Genomic DNA, 21,506 nt, shown 5'->3' with positions numbered 1-21,506 from the left:
TTCAGAGAATCGGGCACCAGGGGGCGCAGTAGACCATTGGACCCAGACCTGGATTCTGAGCTGTTGTAGGTCAGACCTCCTCAGACCTCAGTGATTTTAGAAAGTGCAAGTTAGGACTCTCTCATTTCACAAGGGAAAAGCTGGGCTGGGAGAAGGGAATTATGGAAGTTCCTTACTTAGCCCCCCTTCTCTCCGATGCAGCTTCTTCAGTGGAATCCTTCCTCTCATGACCGTCCTCCCTCTCCCCCGCCTCGCTCCTGCCTGTCCGCCGCTGCTCAACCTGCCAGCTCCAAGGTCTCCAGTCCTTCCACTGCCAGGCTCAGCTCCCCTCCCTGGCTGGTGGTGCCCTGTTGTATGCCGGCCTCCTGACTTACCTTCCTTCTCTCCAGCACAGATCATGTCTCTGGTCACTTTCTTCTTCAGTGGGGTATAGGCCTCCTGGCAGATGCGGTGGTCAACAACTGGGATTTCGATCTGGAACACAAGGCCACTGTTGGTCCCCACCCCTGGCTGAGGAGCCCTGCTGCTCTGACACCCCTAGAGCTGACTCATCCCCATCCCCTTCCTGGATGAGCCTGGGTCTGCCTTAGACCTGGCCTCAGAAACTACCTATGGTACAGGTGAAGGAACACTGAATGCAGAATCAGGAGATCCATGTTCTGGTACAGTCTTAGTCATGAACTTGCTGTGTGACCTTGCACAGGTCATTTGCCCTTTCTGGGCCTCAGTTTTCTCATCTGTAAAATGGAGATAGTAATACTTGCCTAGCACATGCATGATCTCAAATATGGCAGTGTATGCAAAACCGATGGGCAGTCTTCTCTTCCTCACTCTTACCACTACTGGTTGTGGGACCTGGGGCACGTAGCCTTCACCACTGTGTTCTCAGATCTCTGAGACTCTGTTTCCTTATCTGAATAATGGGAGTCACAATATTTGACATACTAATCGCATAGAGTTGTTGTGCGAAGAGGAGATGAATGAGCAGATATTCTGTAAACTACAAACACTGCCTAAATAGGAGGTGGTGTAGGGTTAGTGAGGCTCGCCTAGCCGCAAGCATTCACTTACGTTCTCCCCCACCACAGTGTGAGCTTCCAGACACTCGGTCTGTATGTTGTCCATTTCTACCTCACATAGCCTGGAACATGGTCAGTACTCAGGAAATGTTATTTTGAATTGAGGTGATACACTGATACATAAAGTAAGGTGATTGTTACTGCCCTAGATTCAGCTTGGGGGTAAACGTTGGAATGGATGTCTAGAATAAAAAGAGGAAACCTATGAGTTTCATTCAGCCAAACCAAGAACTGAATGGGTCACACTCCCCCCCAAAAGCACAACTCCTGTTGGCCCTTGCTGGGAGGGGCCCAGAGGCATTCAGGTCTCTTTGGGGCCATGGCCTTCCCAGAGAAGTGGCGAGAGGGAGTCAGGCAGGGTGGTTGTGAGCACGTGTCCTCAGCAAACTGTTGAGTGCCTGGCTGACCTCTGTCCATCGCTCATGCATCATTTAAGTGTCACTTCCTCTGGGAAGCCCTCTGTACCCCTAAGACGAGGTCAGAGCCCCTGCTGTACATTCCGGAGCATCTTGTACCTCTTCCTCATTCCATTGATCACACTGATAACTACTTTCTGTCTATCCCACTTGACTGTAAGCCCAAGGAGGCCAGGGGCCAGATCTGTGCTCTTACCTCCCAGCATACCTAGCAGTTAACACAATGTCTGGTACACAGGAGGCACCGAATAAACACTCTAGAGTTAACGACTGAAGGGCTAAATTGTTGTTGCCAATCCGGAATTTTAAAGTACGCTAAAATAATGCATGGTGAAGGGTTTAGAGACTAGCTGTGGCGGTCCTAGAAGCTGCTAATGTCCGAGCCAGGCAGCTCCTGGAGGACCTCTAGTGTTGCCCCTGACTTTGCAGCCTGAGATACTACACTGCGGTCTAGAGAGGCAGGATGACTCGTTTAAGATCTCGCAGCAGGTTACTAGGAGCCAGGACTTGGAGCCATGGCTCCTTACTCCTGGTCCAGTGTTCTTTTCTGATATGACAAGAACGTAAACTTCTAAATGCGACAGTCAAGTTCATTGCTGCAAGGACTGCAGCTCTCAAGGCCCACTCCTTGGCCCATTCTTGGTTACTCTGTTATGTGAACCTTCATGATGTATACAGATGGGTCACCTTTGGGGGAGTCCAAGACGGCTGTTTTCTGGAAGAATTTCCATAAATTGAGACTTTAATAAGCTACAGAAACATTAAGCAATGTTTAGAGACTAGAGCCCTATGACATGTAGAGCAAACAGATCAAACTAGTTGGGATTCAGTCTCATTTAACTTTGAAGGTGAGTTTGGGCCCCTGGTACCTCTCTCACCCACCCCCTGCCGAAGCCTCTAACCCCCTAAGGGGCACTATGGTGCAGAAAGGTCCAATGTAGGGCAGACGTGTCACCCTCTGAAGGGTATAAATTGAACTTCACCTCCATCAGGGTCTCCGGGAACCTTTGCAAGAACTGCTTCCCCCAGCCACTGACGATGACCATGGTCCCTGGAGGAGAGAAGACACAGTAAGAGCAGAGAGGCTGTCTGTGGGGTTTTCAGAGGGTGACATCTTGCAGCCCCATCATCCTCTGCCTGTGGAGGAAGGGCTGAGTTTGCCCCCTCAGAGAATGGCAGCATGGTGGGGGAGAAGACTGCTGGGTTGAAGGTTACCCACGACAGAGGTTTAGGCATTTGTTTCTATGAGATGTTAGCTGGTTTATTTGTTTAGTTGCCTGTTCTCTCCCACTCCCAGCTAGCTTGGAACCTAGACTCCATGAGAGCAGTAATCTCATATATCTTATTCAGCGCTGTATCTCCACGCCTACAGCAGTGCTGACACATAGTAGATGCTCAATCAATAACTGAATAAATACAAAGTCCAGCTTAGCCCACAATATGCTACGTTCCCTCCCCTTCTGAGTCTCAGTTTCTCCATCCATAAAGTGAAGAGGCTGGACTTGGTATCTCTAAAACCCCTCCCAGCTCTGATATTCTAGAAGCCTATGAAGTTGGCAGATCTCGAGGCAGTGTGGAAATGGGTTGAGCACTGATAGAACACTTATCTCTTCATTTGTAAAAGAGCCTGGATACTGAAAACAATATTGGGCTTTAAGTTGGAAGATCTGAATTCTATCCCCAGATCTACTTCTTACAAGCTGAATCTTGGCTAAGTCACTGTACCTTGCTGAGCCTGTTTTCTCATCTGGAAAACGGGACTACAATACCACCTCATAAGGCTTTTATAAGTAGTACATAAATTAATTAATGTAAATCAGGTGGCACGTGGTAGGCGCATGGCATCTGATGAATCAGAGCCATACCTGTGCCTTTCCTGTTGGCTTACTTCTCCTGAATACTTCTCAGATCCCATTCAGCCATTTAAAAAAATAACTTCTTTGAACTAAACGAGGTTATCTGTGACATGGCTCCACTGACTTTAGAACAGGATGGAACAAAAGCCAACTGCCCTGGGTTGGACTCTCACTCTGTGTTGGATATGTTTGATTATTATTTCATTTAAACATCACAACCACCCATGGGATATTATCCGCAGTGTAGAGGGAAGGGGCTTGAGGTTTGGCAACTTCCTCAAGGTCACCCAACTAGGAAATGGCAGCATGGGGATTTGAGCCTGTGCTGGTGATGAAGCTATTGTCTCTCAGCTCCAAACGTACCCTTCTACACTCTACCTTGTGATGCTGCAAATGAGACTCTGAAATGGCATATCTGCTTTGTCAGGGGTGTTCCTGAAAATAGGGGGAACCTCCAGGAAGGCTTGCCATTCCTGTTGGCATCACCCTAGCAATGGTTCCTCACCCCAGCAGTGGCGGTTGGTCCCAGCTGTTCTCCCTAGCACCATCAGCACAGGGCCTCTTTTGCAGCGTCTGAGTTCCTGCTTCACAGACCCCTGTCAAGCTTCTAGGTTCTATGTCTCCAACTTCTTCTCTTTGTTCCTCCAGCCCCAGGAGTGGTGGTTTCTTCCTGCAAGTGCTATCTCTATTATCTCAGCACCCCCCTTTACTTCTCCAGTCCTCCAATACCCTATATTAAATTCTCTCTGATATAACAACTGGTCTGGTTTCTGTTTTCCTATCTGGACCCTGACTCATATAGTGCTTGCAGTACTGATCAAGCCTGCCTGTTTACCTTGGAACCAGCTTTGACTCAGCTGTTTTAGGGGAGGCAGCTGAGGAATCACACAGACATGGTCAGCTGGCTCAGTTGGCACCAGAGCCCGACCAATGCTGGAGAAGAAGGCTCTATGGAGGTACCAGGTGCTCTGCAGATGTGGAATCACAGGTGGGGGTGGTACCTTCCTGCGGTGGCCCCTGGGGCAGACAGATGGGCATCACGAAGTCATTCAGCACCGGGTTCTTCGACAGCTCCACCAGAGCCACGTCATTCTCAAACGTGTTGGGGTTATACAGGGGATGGAGGAAGATTTGTTTGACGTTGAGAGTCTGTTCATTCTCATCTGACCGGTACCTCCAATGCTTGCCTGGGAAAGAAGAAGGCGTGTGAGGTATGAGGGCAATGCAAGCTTAGAGGATAAGGTCGCACCTTGTTCCCTGTCAGCCCCTGTCCCATTCAGCCCATGTTTCCAGCCTTAACCCTTATACTGCCCTTCATCTACCTTTTTCAAGGCATCCCATCCTACCTGCCCTTCTCCACATATTCTCATGGCTCTGACCTCTGTCTTTCTTCATGACCTGATCCCATTGCCTTATAATACTCATTCCAGTGCCCATTGCCATATGTCCAAGCCTTCCTTGCCTGGGTCATGTGTTGCCTCCCTCCATGAAATCTCTCAGAGTCTTGAGTTAGATTCTTCAATTAGGAATCTCTTCCCTACGAACTCCCATGTCCTTTATCTGTTCCTCTCCTATAGAACTTACTGCTTCCTACTTTATATTCGAGGTCTGTGTGCTTACATTCTATTCCTTTATTAGACTCTAAGTCCCTGTGGGCAGGAACTTGTGTAGTTATATCCTGGCATAGTGTCAGGACATAAATATGTGCTGAACTAAACTGAATCAGCCGATGGTCTTGATTTTACAAAGGAGAGGGGAAGCTTGGATCGTTTGTGTATGATCCACTTGAAACCACGGGTTCACAGAAGCCTGAAGCACTTTTGGAAATTATCCAGATGAGGCTCTTTATTGTAAAAACTGAGGCTTCACCTTCAGTGACCTGCTCATGGTCCCACCACCTGAGAATCACAGCCTTGGGCTTAGATGCAGGTCCCTGCCCTCCAGTCCGGACTCATCCTTCATCCCAGGCACCTTCCCTGATGATTGAGTGAGTGGACACACCCCATCCCCAGAACCGCAGCTGGCTGCAGGAATCACCTTGCTCCGCACTCACCCATGATGATTTTGAAGGCAGAGGGGCTGAGCAGGTCCAAGCCATGTAGGGTTGCATCCTCTGAATCCAGCGATTGGTGAAGGCAGTGAGCCGCGGTCACAATCCATTTTGAGCCTGGGAACAGAATTGTACACACACACTGTCCTCACGGCCCCATCCTGCTGCCCACAGCCTCAAGCTGAGGGTTTTCAGACCCCTCCTCTCCATGGCACCCCTCTCCCTTGCATTTCACAGCCTCAAGGCGGAAACGCATATGATCCTGATCTGAAAACGGGGAGTTGAATCTGAGATTTCATCTGCCTTATCCAACCTAGGCCCAAACTGAATGTTTTAAAGATGATTTCAGGTCTCCCTTAAACCCATGGGGTTGGTGAGCTCCGGACAGCCCAAGGTGTGCACGAGAAACTTCGTGCTCACTGGCTGTCCCTCCGGCCTTGCTGCTCAAGCCGTGGTCCCTGGACCAGTAGCCTCAGCCTCCCCTGGGAGCTTCTTGGAAATGCAGACTCTGAGGCCCCACCGTACGTCTACTGAATCAGAACCTGCATTCAGTAGTAAAATCTGAGGGTTTTAATAAGACCTCCAAGTAATTTCTATGCATATTAAAGTCTGGAGAGCACTGTTGTACGTGGTTCTTCTCAACTTCGGGTGCACATTTAGAATCACCTGGGGAATTAAAAACAAGCAAACAAATCCCCAAAAATAGTACCTGGGCCTGAAGCCAGAGCATCTATGTCATGGGAGTGAGGTACAGGTACAAATACACTTTAAAAGTGCCCCCAGATGATTCTACTGCCATCAGGGCGGAGAACCGCTGCTCTGATCCAAACCTCTCATTTTATAGACATGGATTCTGAGGCCTGGAGGAGAGCGAGGATGTCTAGGGCAACTCTGCAGGTTGGTGGCAGGGCCAGGGCCAGACCCTGGGTGTCCTGATGGTCAGCTGAGCACATCTCTTGCATCTTGGCTGTCTTTTTCCCTTGATGGACAGGTCCCTGCTCTTTGCTCAGTATGGGGTCAGGCTTCGGTTCATCCTTAAGGTGGAACAGATGACAAACCCATAAATAGCTGAGGCCAGAGACATGCTGGGTTGAGCCAAGCAGAAAGAAAGGCACCAGGGCTTTGGGATGGGGTATCAGGGTCAAGTACAGAGTCCAGGGCAGAGTCCCTTTCTGGAGCAGGTCCCGGGCTCCACTTGGCCCTCTCAGGAGCAGCTATGTTCCCTGGCTACTGGCTTCTGGATAGAGCTCCGCACAGGCCACCCTCTTTTCCCTGGTGGCATTTTTGATCCCTGTCCACAGCCAGGGGCTGTTGCCTAATTTTCCAGGTAGGTAAAGTGGGATGAGGTACCCAGATTAGGGAGCCTGCCTTGGAGCGGGGCTCTGGGCCATTTAGATGAACCTGGGGTACGCAGTGGTGAGTCCAAAGACATGGCTTTGCCTCGCAGCTCTGCAAATACTGAGTCCCTGAGCCAGAAGCCAGGCTTTAGGGTGGGCACTGAGCGGGAGCTTTCTGTCTGTCCCTCAGCTCCTTCCCTGCTTCCTCTGCCCTCTCCTGTCTTTCCCTCTCTCTACAAAACTAGACAACAGAGGAGGAGAGAGATTCTAGATGAGGAGAGCTGTGGGGAGGGCTGAGTAAGTCAGATCTTGTAGCCTGGCTGAGGGTAGAGAAGTGGGAATAAACACACAGTAGACACAAGTGAGTGCTGAACATCATTGAACTTAAACACTCAAGGCTTCAGAAAAATCTAACTCTTAAAACCGTGGGCAGTAATCCGTCTATTTACTTACATTCTAAAAAAACCAGAAATGTCTTTGCTCCCTTCTGCTCTCCCTGCCGGCTCCTCCCCTTTCTTTGCTTCTCTTCCGATGCGTTCTTTTCTGGGTCCTCCCTGCTTTTCTATGCCTTTCACAATTCTCTCTCTCTCTCTCTCTCTGTCTCGTCTCATGCCCCACCAGTTTCTCTTCCTCCGGTTGTATTTGTTTCCTTTCATTTTCCCCTTAATTTCTCTTCACTTCCCTCTCCAATTCTCTCATATGCCCTCTGTCTCTTTCTCTATCTTTGTCCTTGTCCTTCTAAGCCCTCTGTCTCTCTGCCCCTTCTCATTCTTGGTCCTCTCCCCTGCCTGCTCCCCACTGGGCTCCCCTTTAACCTGTGCTCACTCTCTGTGCCCCTTGGGGAGGCTCCATAGGGGAGACCACTCATCTTTGTGTTTGTAGGAATATAAGGATCAAACCCTCTGCTGGGTTACCATTTCACACACCTCGGGGATGTCCAGACTGCAGTCTCACCAGAGCCTGCACCTCCCCTCGGGGATCCCAGTCGGGGAGCTGTCCTCACCTGAGTGTACCCTGGAGAAGGAGGGTGGGTCAGCGCGAGGCGAGACCGGCAGCCCCAGAGCTGCCCAGGCAGAAGTGGACCCATCCATGCCTTCTTCCTCTGTGATAGGGTTAGAGGGACTCTAGATTGCTATTAATTTTTATTATGATGTCAGAGCTGGGATGGACCTTAGGTCATTTGGACTAAACTGGCAGGAAGAGCCATCAGTCATTTCTTCCCTGCCTTTGCTCCCACTGCCAATCACATTCAGTCCATTACAAAATTCTCACAATCTTATTTCTCAATGGCTTTGAATCGGCCTGGTTTCTATTCCTCAGCCCCTGTCCTTTTTCTGAGGCTAATGACTTCCCTCCCCACTATTGCACTATAGCTGCCTCACTGGACTCTTGGCTTCCAGATTCACCCTTCTTTCAATCCATGCTGTCTCAGGAGAGAACTTTCCAGAACATGCTTATAAACCTGGAGCAGCAATCAAGAAAAGATCTAAATTCCCAAGCATGGCATTCAAGGCTTTGTAAATCTCCCTTCTCTGACTCCTCTAGTGTGGGTTTCCTGGTTCCCCCTGGTCCCACGGCGCTGGCACACCCTCACTTTGAGCCGCATGTAAGTGCCTTGTGTTGTAATCCATGTTTAAGGGTCTGACTCCCTCACCCTTCTCAGTGCCAGAGAATGACCAGGGCTCGGGAAGTGTTGTTGGCTGAAGGAGCCAGCTAGAACAGAACACGTGTCTCCTGGCTCCAGCTAAGGTTTCTTTCTGCCACTTTGTACTTCTGGGTCCCGCTACTACTGTGGAAGATTCTCAGTGAAGAAATCTTGTCAGTCTCCAGGAAGAGGGTCAGGTCCCTTTCCTTCTACCCTAACCTCTAATCCTGGGTCCCCCAGCCCTTCCACCTTCAACTTACCTAAAAGGGAGCCCCCGCAGAAGGGCTGCCCATTCAGGTGTGACAGCATGGCAATCCATGGGGTGGTGCCCTTCTGGGCTGGGCGTCCATTGAAGATCCTGGCCATCAGATTCCGGGAGAACTTGGGGATCCCACACACTGCAGCCAAGGGAGGGGGGACAGATCACACTCTGGGCTCCATCTTGCCCTTTGCCAGAGCTACTAGCACATCACCCTCTGTTAGGAACATCTGTTATTTTTGATATCCCAGCATCCATTGCTCCTTTCAGTAACAGCACCCCAATTTTCCTCTGGGGACCACTCTTCCCCCATTTCTTGTCCATATAGCCTGAGTTGCAGTGATCTTACCTCTGGTTCTAGGGGTAGGAATGTGACCCAGACCTGACTAATGAAAGCCTCTTATACTCTGGTCACAGCGATTGCTCAGAGATGGGAATGTAACCCTGGCCAGGCCAATGAAAGCCTGCCTTGGGAATTTTGCTAGGAGGTCCTTCTCTGCTGGGTTGCTAAGCTGCTGGCTAAAAGCCCAGATTTGCCAGAGATCACTTCATGGAAAGTTTGTAGAAAAACTTGCTACTAATGGAAAAACCAAACCAAACCAAACCAAAAAACATCCTCCTCTCCATCTGCTCCCTCTGTAAACTTTCTTCTCTTCAGAACGAATTCTGGGCTTCCAAACTTTTGGGGACCTGGCTTTGAGGATTCGCACCCCTCTCCTCTGTCTTGCATCTCTCCTTTGTCTATGCCTCCAAAACATGATCAAGACCTCTCATCCTAAAAATCAAATTTCCATTTTCCCTGATTCTCACTCATTCCACAGTCTCTCCCTCCCCTCTCTTCCATAGTCAAGCTTCTGGAAAGAGGAGATGACACCCAGTATCTGCATCCTTCCCTGTCCTTTGGAGGTGGATTCAAAGGAATAAAGTGCCACGCTCCACACAAACTTGGACATAAAGTGGCCATTTGAATATTTAATAGATCTGTAATCATGGATGGACACAGCACGACTCTGGGCCCATAGCTGGAACTTCAAAGATGATATTTACATGTATAGGAGAACACTATTTCTGAAATTTTATCTCACGTATTCTTCAGCTCTAGGAAATCTCCTCGCCTTGTGGCTGCTGGAGGTTTTTAGGTTTCAAGGAAGCAAAACCTGGAGAACTGAGCATATAAACTAAGAGAAGGGAGGATGTAAGGGCAGTGTGCTATCTCAGGAAAGAGATAAAAACCTAGGAGAAGCCTGAAGAGAGAAAGAGAAGGAGGGAGGGTGTGGGAGGGAGGGGGAAAGAGAGAGAGAGAGAAGAGGGAAAGAAGAAGGAGGAGAAAGAGGTGGTGGAGGAGGAAGAGGAGGAGGATAAAGGACGAGGAGGATAAAGTAAGAGGGAGGAAGGGTTAAGGACTTCAACATGAGCGCGGGCCTGCTCCCTGGATCCTCTCTCAGAGTTGACAGTAGAGACCGGGTCCCAGCACCCGGGAAAGTCCAGCCTGGAAGCGTCCTCTGGACTGTCCTGGGTCATTTGCACTGTTGATCACTTTATCCTTCTTGACACTTTCCCTCCTTGGCTTCTGAAGCTCCTCTCTTCCTGTGTTTCTGATTCCTCTTCCTTGTCTCTTTCTTGGGGTTTCTCTTCTTCTCTCCATGCCGTCAATGCTCGTCTTTCCCTTTTTGAGTCCTCAGCCCCCTTTTCTTTTCTCTTCCAGTAGATAATGCCATCTCCTCCCATGCCATCACACTATTTAGACCCTGATGAATTTCAGATCAGTGTCTCTAATCTGCCCTTTCCTCTGAACTGATCCTGAAGTCTCCAGCTGGATTGCACATAAACTCCTCAAGCACAGAAAACCCAAGTCCTGGTCTCCACCCTTCACCACCCATCTGTCTCCCCTTTGTTATTCCAGATGTCTGTCAATGTCTGCACGGACTGCATCCTCGTTGCCTCCCTCTTCTTCAACACCCGTATTTAATCAGCCACTAAACTGGTAAAAAAAGTCACCAGAAGAAGCAGACAGTAATGTCACAATGTGCTCTCCATGCAACCTCGTGACACCTGTGTCTCAATATGTCACAACATAAAGTCCAAATATCTAGAGGAAAGTAAAACTCTGAAATGTAATAGAATACAAGACATGATAATCTTCGAAATCAGCTACATATAAAGTATAAGGCATAATGTAAGATTCTTTTAGCTCTCAATAGTGTAAAAAGCATGACAGTTTCATTATGATACAAACCCCAAACAAAGGCAAACCAGGAGTACCTTGTATGGGGAGCTCTCACTAACAGATTAGCTTGTGTTACTCCACATCTCTGTGTCTGCACTATTCACACGATGCCTCTACACCAAGCCCTGCCCAATACACTACTTAGATGTTTTCAAACTCCCTCACGCCCACATCTGCAGTGTCACACCCTAGGTCCGGGGGTTTTTCACCACCTCTCTCCAGAATGGTTGTTGTAATTTCCCAACCGCTCTCTCTAGCTTGGTCCTTCCCCGACCCCTCCACTTTTCACAGCATGTTGCTCACGCTCTAACCTGCTGACTCAGAATTTCCCATGGGTGAGACCCAGGAATCTGCATTCCTAACAAGCACTCCAGGTGATTCTGATATACCCCAAACTAGAGAATCACTGGTTACAGGACAGAGCACATAGAATAACATAGAATGACCTTCAAGACTCTGTCCACCTTCCCCTCATCCCCTCTGCCTCCACTCTACTCAGGGCACACTTTCCTGCTTCATCTTTGTCCCCTCTTCCCTTGTCTCCCATCTCCCAGTGCGTTCTTTGTAACCTCTCTGCAAATGTATCCAGATCCTCTTCAGCTGTATGAACCTCCCCCTCCTTAAGTTCCCATAATACTGCAATCTCCACTCCTCTAATGACGTTAATTCCCTTTGCCTTTGTGAGACCTAGGTGCACACGGTCTTGCCTTGCGTGCTCATTTGAGCTCTTTGAACTCAAGGAATTAAACGGCAGGCACTTCCGTGATGGAATGGGCAGCCTTCGAGAGGACACATGTCCATAACCGACTCCATTCCTCAACACCCTTTCTTGGATGATGTCCAGGTGACAAAAATTGTACTGTTTCTGCAATGGGAGAGATTTTGGCTTCATGAGGGGCCAGGTTTTCTTCAAAAAGTCAAAACAGGGCTTCCCTGGTGGCGCAGTGGTTGAGAGTCTGCCTGCTGATGCAGGGGACATGGGTTCATGCCCCGGTTCGGGAAGATCCCACGTGCTGCGGAGCAGCTGGGCCCGTGAGCCATGGCCACTGAGCCTGCGCGTCCGGAGCCTGTGCTCCGCAGCGGAAGAGGCCACAACAGTGAGAGGCCCGCGTACGGCAAAAAAAAAAAAAAAAAAAAAAGTCAGAACAAACGAACATCAACAATAACCAAACCCCAAAACAAAGGCTGTTGGTTATCCACAGAGGGTTTATTTCCACTTTAGTCTCCTGATGGGAGAAACGGAGTGCAGAGGAAACTTACAGAGGAGTGAAGCTTGTGATATAAAATAAACAAAATATAGTATCCTCTACATGCACTGTTCATACACATAGGAGTGTGCTTCCAGGACCCGACTGGAAAAGCGGATGCTTCCCAACTGCTCTCTTGGAATCCCTCTCAGGGCTTCTTCTTTCTCTGATGGAGAGTCCCCAGGAGAGCGAGCCTGGGAGAAGGAAGATGATCAGCCCTGTGAGGGCCAGGGAGAGGCTGCTGGCATTGGAAGCACCGAACGCCGAAGCTGGAAGGACCCTGAGGGGGATCTGATGCCTTCCTTTTACAGATGGGGAAACTGAGGCCCAGTCGGGGGCAGAGCTGGGGCTGGAACCCAGGACTCTGGGCTCTCCCTCTCTTCTCACTGTCTTTCACGGGCAAATCCCTGCTTCTCTGGAAGCTGGAGGACTGGATCCCTCTCAACACCCACGCTGGGTGTGTTCTCTGTAGAGCTCAGACCACAGACACGCGGGGCGGTCTGGTGGGACTGGGTCACTCCTATGCCCTGAGCCCTCCTTCTTCTGTTTCCCTGTCCAAAGGCACAGCGGAGCATGGCGTGAGCCTTCTCTCTCTCCAAACAATCCAGTTGAGTCTCCACACCTGAGGCTGAGGCTGTTCAGATGACGCATTTCAAGGCTGGAAGGTTGCTTCGTGCTCGTCTGGAGTGCCGGGTGTGGACACCCGTGTGGTCAGCTGGTATTCGGGAGTGACGTGTGGGTCCAAATGATGTGCTCTGAGTGGTTGGTGGGAATTTAACGGGCTTGGGGAGCCTCCCGCTGCTCTTCTCCTCCCCCCAGCCACCACAGAGCTTCCCAACTTTCTCTTTGTCCTTTGAAATTCCTTTAACGGGGAACAGAAGGGATAAGGCTTGGACTGCAAGAGGTTTTGGGAGAGAAAACCCAGGGACAAAAGTACTACAAGGCATTACACTCGGAGAGAGGGGCCTCAGGCTGTCATCCCTGTCTCCCCAAACCTGAGGAGTTTTCGGCCAGAATGTACCCAGAGGGCAAAGCTGGGAGAACACACGGACTTAGCTCACGGCAAGGAAACATTTTCTAACAGTCAGGTCCAAGCTCAGTTACCCCAAGAGTGAGAGCAGGGCCACTGGGTTTGACAAATGACTAGCAGTGAATGAGGCCCCTGGGGTGAGTACTCGGGAGAGGAGTGGGGGGTACTGGCCCCAGTCTAGCTCCCTCACTGTACTGCGGGGAGGAGGCCTGGAGAGGGGAGGGGACTCGCCCAGGGCCAGCGACCCAGGCCTCCTGTGTAGGGCCTTTTCCCTGTACCACACTGCTGCCTCTCTGGGTCCCAGGGGCTGTCTTGGGAGGGTGGGAGCAGCGTGGTCCATCCCATTGGTCACGTGAGTAACATGGAGTGTGCCGTCCTTGGGAGTGTGTGGTGCAGCCTCGCTCGGGCTGGCCAGGGCAGGTGCCCCGAGGACGTAACGCAGCTCACCGCTCCACCTGGAGCTCCCCCAGGCCCTGCGGGGAGCCTATCTGCTCCCACACCCAGTCCACGTAGTTGGAGACCTTGGTGTAGACCCCATACACCTGCTTGCTGCCACATTCTTCAGGGCCCCCCCAGGACACCAGGCCTTGGGCCACCCAGCGCTGGCTCGAGTCGTCGAGGATGACAAAGGCACCACCGCTGTCCCCCAGGCACGTGTCCTTGCCACCCTCGTAGTAGCCGGCACAGAACATGTTCTCTGTGACGCTGTAGTTGCCTGACCGGGACTCGTAGCTAGTCTTGCACTCGGCGTGCGGCACCACGGGTAACTTGACGTACTGCAGGACGTCTGACAAGGTCCGCGTGCCACTGCTGATGATCTCATCCACCGTCACGTTAGGATTGGAGATGCCCCAACCAGCTACCAGCCCCAGCATGTGGGGCGCTGGGCCTTCGGGCTCGGGTCGCGGCAGGCAGACGGGCATGATATGAGGCCCCAGGGGCACGGGCTCCCGCAGCTGCACCAGAGCGATGTCGTGGTTGTAGTTCTGGATGTCGAAGTCTGGGTGGAGCACCACTCGGGCGGCCGAGCTGTTGACAGCCCCCGATTTGTCCCGCACGTCATGCAGGCCCAGGTAGACGGTGACGTGCTCCTTGGAGACCGGTGTCACCGTGTTGTCTCTGCGCTGGGAGCGCAGCACGTGGGCTGCCGTGAGGATCCAGGACTCAGAGAGCAGGGCCCCGCTCCCAAACCACTTGTCATTGGGCACCCTTGAGGTGTCCTCCACCACGATCAGGGCCTGCCACGGGAAGAGGCCGGGCTCAGCATTCCGGCCCCCGATGATCCGCTTGACCAGGTTTGGCAGGGAGCGCGAGGGCTGGCCACACGCTGCAAGGAGAAGGAGGGAGCGGGGACAAGGGACAGAGACACGTCAGGTCAGCCAGGTGGAGGACCTCTGAAAGAAATGCACGTCTCACCCACTGTAGATTATGCCACACGGCCCCTACTCTGCATCACAGAGCCATGCTAGCCTGGGAAAGCTGTGAGTGCGCTCATCTTTGGCCTAAGTCTTTCTAGTCTGGCCCGTCTGTAGTTGGACCCTTCTGTAGCCAGGGCTGTCTATGGACCAGACCTTTTTATATGTGGGCCTTCACCATCCTGAACCATTCCAGCCAAGATCACTTGTGGCCTGGATCATCTTTAGCCAGGACTATCTCTAGCAGTGGTCACTTTGCCCCTTTCTTCCCTAGAAAGGCATCTCAGAACCCAGATGTGGTCCATGCCGTAGGTACTTAGAAAACTTCTGAAAACCACAGATCAATGGCTTTGAGAGATGGAAGGAAATTAAAATACTGTCTAGCAAGTCATAGCAAACACTGGACTGGGAACTGAGACACCTGGGGCCTTGAACTGGCTTTTCTCTCCTCTGTCCTGTGTGACTCTGGGTTAGGATATTTCCTTCTCTGGATTTCAATTTTTGATCTGCTAAATGAGGCAGTTGGTCAAGACGATCTCCAAGGATCCTTTAAATTCCAAATTCCTTTGATTTTTATTTCATCTGCCCTGGTCACCCCCACTTTATAGGTGAGTAGAACTCTCCAGAGGTTAAATGACTAGCCCAAGGTCACATTGCTATTAAGTTGAGTAGCAGGGGCTTAACTAGATTCTAAGATGAATGTCTTGTCCTTGTGTCCCACGGCGCCTCATTACGTATAAAGAACCTTTTCTTCTCTGGACTAAAGGACACATGATGTGAAGGGATGCCCAGGGCATCCAAGGTTAGGGGAAGGTGGCATAATCTACAAGCAATGATGCATAGGCTCTGCTCTACCCATCATTGCACCTGGGAACCCCGTAGTACCTTCAGGGAAAGAAGAAAGGTCTGATCAAACTTCGTTCTACCGAGTTGTACCCCGAGCATGCACATGCACCACCAGCCTCCTGTAGCCAAACGCCTTTGGCCCGTGAGCAGAGGGTCTTCAGAACCAGCCCCCCGCTGCCTAAGAACAAGCTCCCAGGGGCCCCTCCAAGCAGGATGCTTGGGTCTGGGGGCTAAGCCTGGTGTGAGCGTGGACCTCCTCTGGGTTGCGAATTGCCGGGCTACACCCCTTGGCCCGCAATACTTTCAGCAGTCCTTTAAAGACCAAGGAGCATCTGAGTTTTCTTGGCAACTCTGAGAGGTCAGGCTTCCAGCAACCTAATGCTTTTCAGATGCTCTTCTTCTGGACGCCAAATGCTTCTTACGTGATCCCGAGGCACCCTGCTGTGCACCCCAGGCCAGACGTGAGGTGGTTTTCGCTAATTGTCTGTGGCAGGCCTTTCGGAGCTGAAGGCCAGACTCCCGATTATAAGCGGCAGCCTACCAAGTGGCTTCTCCAGGCAGGTCTGCGACTGGCCCTGCAGAACAGCGCACTGAGCGCTCATAGGCCCTCATCTGGTGAGGGACGCTTCTGTGGCTCAGTCCACGGTCACAGCAAAGCCGGCACTGAATGGGGCCTTTTTCCCACGGAGGTGCCAGTGGCATACTCCAGGTCACAGAGTGCCTGCGCGGGGGAAGCTTGGAGAACAGCTCACTTACAGATGGAAAACTTGAGGTTCAAAGAAGGCAAGCGACACACTCCAAGTTATTGGTGGCAGAGCCAGAAATGGAGCCTGTTTCTTTGGACACTGGCTTCATTTTTTCCCACTAAAGTCTGTTTTTCTTCTTGATAAGCTCTTGTCCTTTCAAGAGGTTGAATGACGCAGCAAGCCTTTGAGAGTGCTCATTGAAATGGGGCCATTCTTTTAGGCTGCTACCGTTCTCCATCCAGTCTTTCCTGAGGCAAAGGATTCACCTTGAAATACTAGAGCTGCAGCTGTGCTGAAGTCAGATTTGGGCTCCAGAAGACTGGAGGTACTGAGGCAGGGCCCTAAAAACAGAAATGTGATATTCGAGAATTCTGGGTTCATGAGGATGGCAGAGTCAAGAATGGCTCAGCATTGCTGGTGTTGACATCAAAAGTCTTGGGTCCATCTTCCAGTTCTGCCTCTAACTTTCTGTAGGTAACCCTGGATGAATCATTACACCTCCCTGATCCTTAGTTTTCTCATGTGTCAAATAAGGGGCAAATAATATTTTCTTAACAGTTTCCTTGGAAAGGTGGGATATTATGATGCCAGATGAAATGGCTTTCTCCATTCTGGCTTGCCTTTGGGTTCAATCTTGGTGTTTTAGTGGGGGAGAATTTAGAAATTTCTGGCCTGGTTCAATGATACACGATGTTCTGCTCGATACCAGGTGTTAAAAGAATTGCATGACTCATTGCAAGATGCTTTGTATGAATCTAGAGGACGATGACCATTAAGAGTCATAGAATGTCAGGGATCACCTGGTACTTCTCCTTCACTTCTGAGGTACGAAATCCTAGCCCCAGAGACGTGAGGTTACCTACCAAAGCTTGCAATTAGGAAAAGACAACAGTGGGACCAAGACCCGGGCCCATGACTCCCAGCTCAGTGCCTCCTCCCCTTCTAGACACTGCAACATGGCTGCCTGGGATGGAAGCCACCTGCAGTGCCGTCTTTGGTCCACCTAGTATTTTAGCAAAATGGGGGTTTGGCCTCCAGTTTGCCACAGCTCCACCATTCCCATCTTCTCTGAGGCTTCTCCAGCCGTGGCCCTTGGGTGTGCTCCTGGCTAAGCCTAACTGAGATGATGGGGGTCAGCAGAGTGTGGATGGGTTGGCCTTTCCCCTGTTTCAGCTCCTCACGAATTCTTTGTGTTCTTTCTTAGACTTAAAGCCCTCTTAAGTGAAGTCTTCCTAACCAGTCCCCATCCCTTTACTCCCAGACAACTACATGCAGGAATTTCCTCCTTCTCTGGGAACTCGTAGCAGCTGTGATGGCCAGGGCCGTTTCCTATTACCAGAACGTTCTTTGTTCATTTTAAAGTGGGGTCAGTAGACAGGCTTGGGGGAGGTAGCAGTCACTAAGACTTGAACGCATTGCTCTTTGGAAGAGCTTGTTGCTCTGTCCTATGGTCATTTGGTATTTGTCTGATTTCCACCTCCTCTGAAACACAGTGAGTGCTTGAGGTCGAGGTGTCTACTTTCTCACTTTTCCTGGTGCACAGCCAGGGCAAACACCAACTCTGTGGGATGAAAAACCTGGTGGGAAGGGTGCAGAACTGCAGAGAGAAGAGGCAAGAAGGCTCCTGGTGTGACAGAACAGGTTGAACATAGAGGCTGGCTGGTTTGAGAAGATGTGAGGCTAGGCTTTTCTGACCTTTGCCCTTCTGACGTTATCTCTTAAAAATCAGTCGAAGCATCGTGACCTCCCCACCCCTTACTCCATCAGCAGGCAGAGCACCTGCGGCCCGAGGGCCTGGCATGGGAGACCCTGAGGCAGAGAACTTGAGGGGGAGGTACCTGGCAGGCAGGTGGGCTGGCTTCTCCCCAGGACTTCATTCATCCAGACTCCTTGGGCAGAACATGTATATACATCTGGGAGAGGGAGAAAAGGTTGAAGAAGAAGGAGAACATAGGTGATTTATAGCACATGGAAAATAGATCTGCATTTTTAACTCCTCTGTTGTGGATCATTGCAAGCCTTCCAAAGTCTTTCTGATGCCGTTCTCTCTGAACCAGTCCCATCTGCAACTTGAAACGTCTTTCTAAACTGGGAATCGTTTCATCTCTGCTCAAAATCACAATAGCTCCCCACTGGCCTCAAAAATAAACAGGATGCTCTTCAGTATGGTGTCCAAGGCTCTGAGCAATCTGACTCCTGCCTGTTGGGGCCCCGCCCAGCCCCTGGGAGGCACCTCTCATCATTAGTCACACAGCTCTCTGTGACGCACTTCCTCTGCCCCCCCTTCTCCACTTAACAAACCCTTTCATAAACCACGCTTGTGCCCACCATCTCATGAGACTTACGCTGGCTCTGTGAGCGCTATCACTATTCCCTTTCTGGAAGGAGGACTTGGAGGCTTTGAGAAATTAGGAGAATTTTCTTAGTGCTAGTCTGTGGTGGAAGCAGAACTGACTGGCCTTCACATCTCCTTGAGGGTTCCTTCTCTGCCAGAGGCTGTATGTCTGTGTGGGTACAGGGATGTCATGCAGCTTAACTCGGGGTGCAGGCCTGAGGCAGGGAGAGGTGAGGCATGTCTCCAAGGGTTTCTCTTCCCAATTCCTCCCAAACCGTGGCCAACAGACTGGCTGTTTCAGCCCCCAGCCTAACCCTGAGACCCAGAGCATGTGAGGACGGAGTGCGCTGGTTTAGCGTGGAAGGCTCACCTGTGATACTGTGCAGCATCTTGTAGTAGGGCTGCTGGCAGGAGTATCTGATCTCAGATTTGTATGTGGTAAGGTTGTTTCTGGTGGAAAATGTGACCAGTCCGTTTTCCAGCTCTGCTGGGGCTCCACAGTCCACAACTGAGAGAGAAGAGAGTGAGACCCCTCAATTACCCCTTCCTCTTCTTCCTGGGGCCATCTGGTGCGTGTCTCATACGATGTGCAGTTTGTACACTGCACACAACTCCAGAGAGCAACGTTATAGTCTATGCACATGGTGGCCCTGCATTTGGGGTGTCTCCCATCTATGACTGCTGTGTGGTCAACTCACCTGGCCTGGTGTCAATTCCAGGGCAGGGGCAGGTCTGCTGAGACTCAAGGAGATCCCAGTCTTCTCCCCACCAGGGCCCTTTCCTTGACTTCCAGTTCTATTGTGCAATCCTCTTCTGTCCAAGCATGAAGCCCATGTCTCAGTGAGAAAATTCTGGCTCACATGAACCAAAGAACCTTCAGTTCTTCCAGACCCAACCACATGCTGAGTAAGAGCAATTATTGTGCTCACTTTGGAGCTTGGCATAAAAAAGTACAAACAAAAAGAAACCCAGCTCCTGCATGAGTACACAGCCGCACCCTGCTGGCTCTCTGCAGGCACAGAAGGCAGAAGGGGGGTCAGGAGGGACCAACTTTTAGTCTTCACCTACTCATTTTCCCTGGTTGTTGGTGGCTGGACGTTGGGGCTGGCTGTAGGGCAAGACCAAAGATGCCTGCTCCTCAGAGGTGATCTTAGGAGAGCTTGCCAGTCCAGCACGAGTGTGCCAGGAGCCAGGTCAGGGGCTGAGGACCCAATTTGTCAATGTCTCTTCAGGGGCCTTTGTTAGAAGATGGTGCTCATGTCTAAGGAAATCCTAATCTTAGTTCAAACAGCCTCTGCCAGCATTGAAGAATCCCAGAGGACTCAGAACTTCGCAGGTGGAAAGGAACCTGAAGTCAGGCAACCTAGAACATCATCTTTACTTACAGATGAGCCCAGGGGGGAGACTTGACTGGTCTAAGGTCACATAGTGAATTACAGTCAGAGAACCAGACCTGACCTTAAACTCAGTGTTTTTTTTTAAGTAAACCAGACTCACAGTTCTTAGGACCTGTTTTCTAGTGAAAACGGCCTGTAATCAATATTAGCTGGGTAATGGTGGACATTAGCTATCCATCTTCTGATAATTTCAGAGGATCATATTCTAAAGCCAGAGTTTCCCTCCTCCTGAATTTCACCTGGTCACCTCGGGAAACAGAGACAGGGGCAATTTAGGCCTGAGACGCTATTCAGAAATTGTGATTTTTAACTTTAGGACTCCAAATTTACATTTTTGATTGAACAGAAAGCTATCTAACTGAAAATACAGATGATTCTAAGACCCTTCAGGGTGGAGGAGAAGGATGAAGCATGGGAGTAAAAGCAGGTAGGTACCTCCTATCTACAAGGAAGGCAAACGCCAAGAGAACTGGTTAGTGTTGTTTCCTGGCCTCCAATCCCCCTGGACAAATCGCTCCCATTTGTTTTGATCTCCCAAAGGTAGAGACACCCTTCTACTCTGAGGAGAAAGCATGTAAGGGTCAGCACTATGATAACAAGAGGCAATAATATTTACTATCTAAAGCTATAAACAATTTTAAAGGAATTTTCCTGCAGAGTCTCTAAGCAGATTTTTCTTCCTTTTTTAAGAAATACCATTGATTAGTGCCTGGATCTTTGTATTACTCTTGAGTCCCTTAACTTCGGTCTAGCAATATATTTTGCCCAAATTATCCTCAAGACCTAATACCTAGTTCTGGGTGGAGGATTCCAGAGTCAGTCACAGACATGGCTAGGTGGTCAGGCCGTTGAGAGCCTGTACGCAGCCAGCACGGGTGCAGAGAGATTGTCTGGACGGAGAGCCTGCTTTCACTTTACTCCAGAGAAGTAACTTTGCCCACTGATGAAGCTGGTTTTACAACCAGACAGAGGGGGTGACAGATAGTGGAAAACAGAGGGTCATTTCAGCTTGGGTATAGTGAATGCGGAAGAGGTGAACCTTCTCCCCGAGTCTACAGTGGCAGGCAAAGAGCCATGCGTCTCTGGGACCTAGAGACAGCTTCCCGTTCCGAAGGCCCTTTGAGTTCTGCCTGCCACAATCCAAGATGCTAGATCCAGACCCTGCTTCCTCAGTTAGTCCATCTTCTTTGCTTGGGAAAGGGTCTCATCATCTTCTCTAAACTGTGTCTGGCCACTTCCACACTCTGGGATCAAAACGCTCTTTCTTTCCCCTTTCCTTTGGCCTCCCATTCTCATCAGTCTCTGGGTTGGGTTGTGCCACCCACACCCTGTCTCCACTGTCACTCTTCCTGCCATTTACTTCCCTTCAGACATGTCTTTCTTGCCCTGCCGCCCTGAGGATACACTGACACAGTCTTGGGGCTTCCTAGGGAACCAGACACAATCAGCTCACCTGGCCCTCAGGTCCCAGGGATGCCCCTGACCTGCCCCACCCCACTTTCATCTTCGTCCCTCCTGCCGTGCCCTTGCATTCCAGTGTCACACACCCCTCACTGTGCTGCTGCTTTCCCTACACAGGAAACCCTGTGGTTCATGCTCTGGCCACCCTCCAGGCCTTGAT

The 21,506-nt window shown here is 50.6% G+C and overlaps 1 protein-coding gene across 3 annotated transcripts in view; it reads right to left on the bottom strand.

Moving 5' to 3' along the window:
• MASP1 (MBL associated serine protease 1) overlaps nucleotides 1-21,506 on the bottom strand; it is a 73,639-nt gene that overhangs the window by 13,467 nt on the left and 38,666 nt on the right. For 2 of the 3 annotated variants that reach the window (XM_060010963.1, XM_060010962.1), the window contains exons 9-15: nucleotides 18,859-18,996; nucleotides 17,992-18,066; nucleotides 8,644-8,781; nucleotides 5,405-5,518; nucleotides 4,353-4,538; nucleotides 2,479-2,546; nucleotides 375-474 (exon numbers count right to left, since the gene is read on the bottom strand). In XM_060010963.1, coding sequence (XP_059866946.1) covers nucleotides 375-474; nucleotides 2,479-2,546; nucleotides 4,353-4,538; nucleotides 5,405-5,518; nucleotides 8,644-8,781; nucleotides 17,992-18,066; nucleotides 18,859-18,996 — 819 coding nt within the window. Of the gene's footprint in view, nucleotides 1-374; nucleotides 475-2,478; nucleotides 2,547-4,352; nucleotides 4,539-5,404; nucleotides 5,519-8,643; nucleotides 8,782-12,062; nucleotides 14,474-17,991; nucleotides 18,067-18,858; nucleotides 18,997-21,506 lie in introns of those variants that run through there. The other variant, XM_060010961.1, reaches the window with a different exon arrangement.

This window comes from Delphinus delphis, chromosome 4 (assembly GCF_949987515.2).
Source record: "Delphinus delphis chromosome 4, mDelDel1.2, whole genome shotgun sequence".
Classification (NCBI taxonomy): domain Eukaryota; kingdom Metazoa; phylum Chordata; class Mammalia; order Artiodactyla; family Delphinidae; genus Delphinus; species Delphinus delphis.
This window is presented reverse-complemented; position numbering and strand designations above follow the sequence as displayed.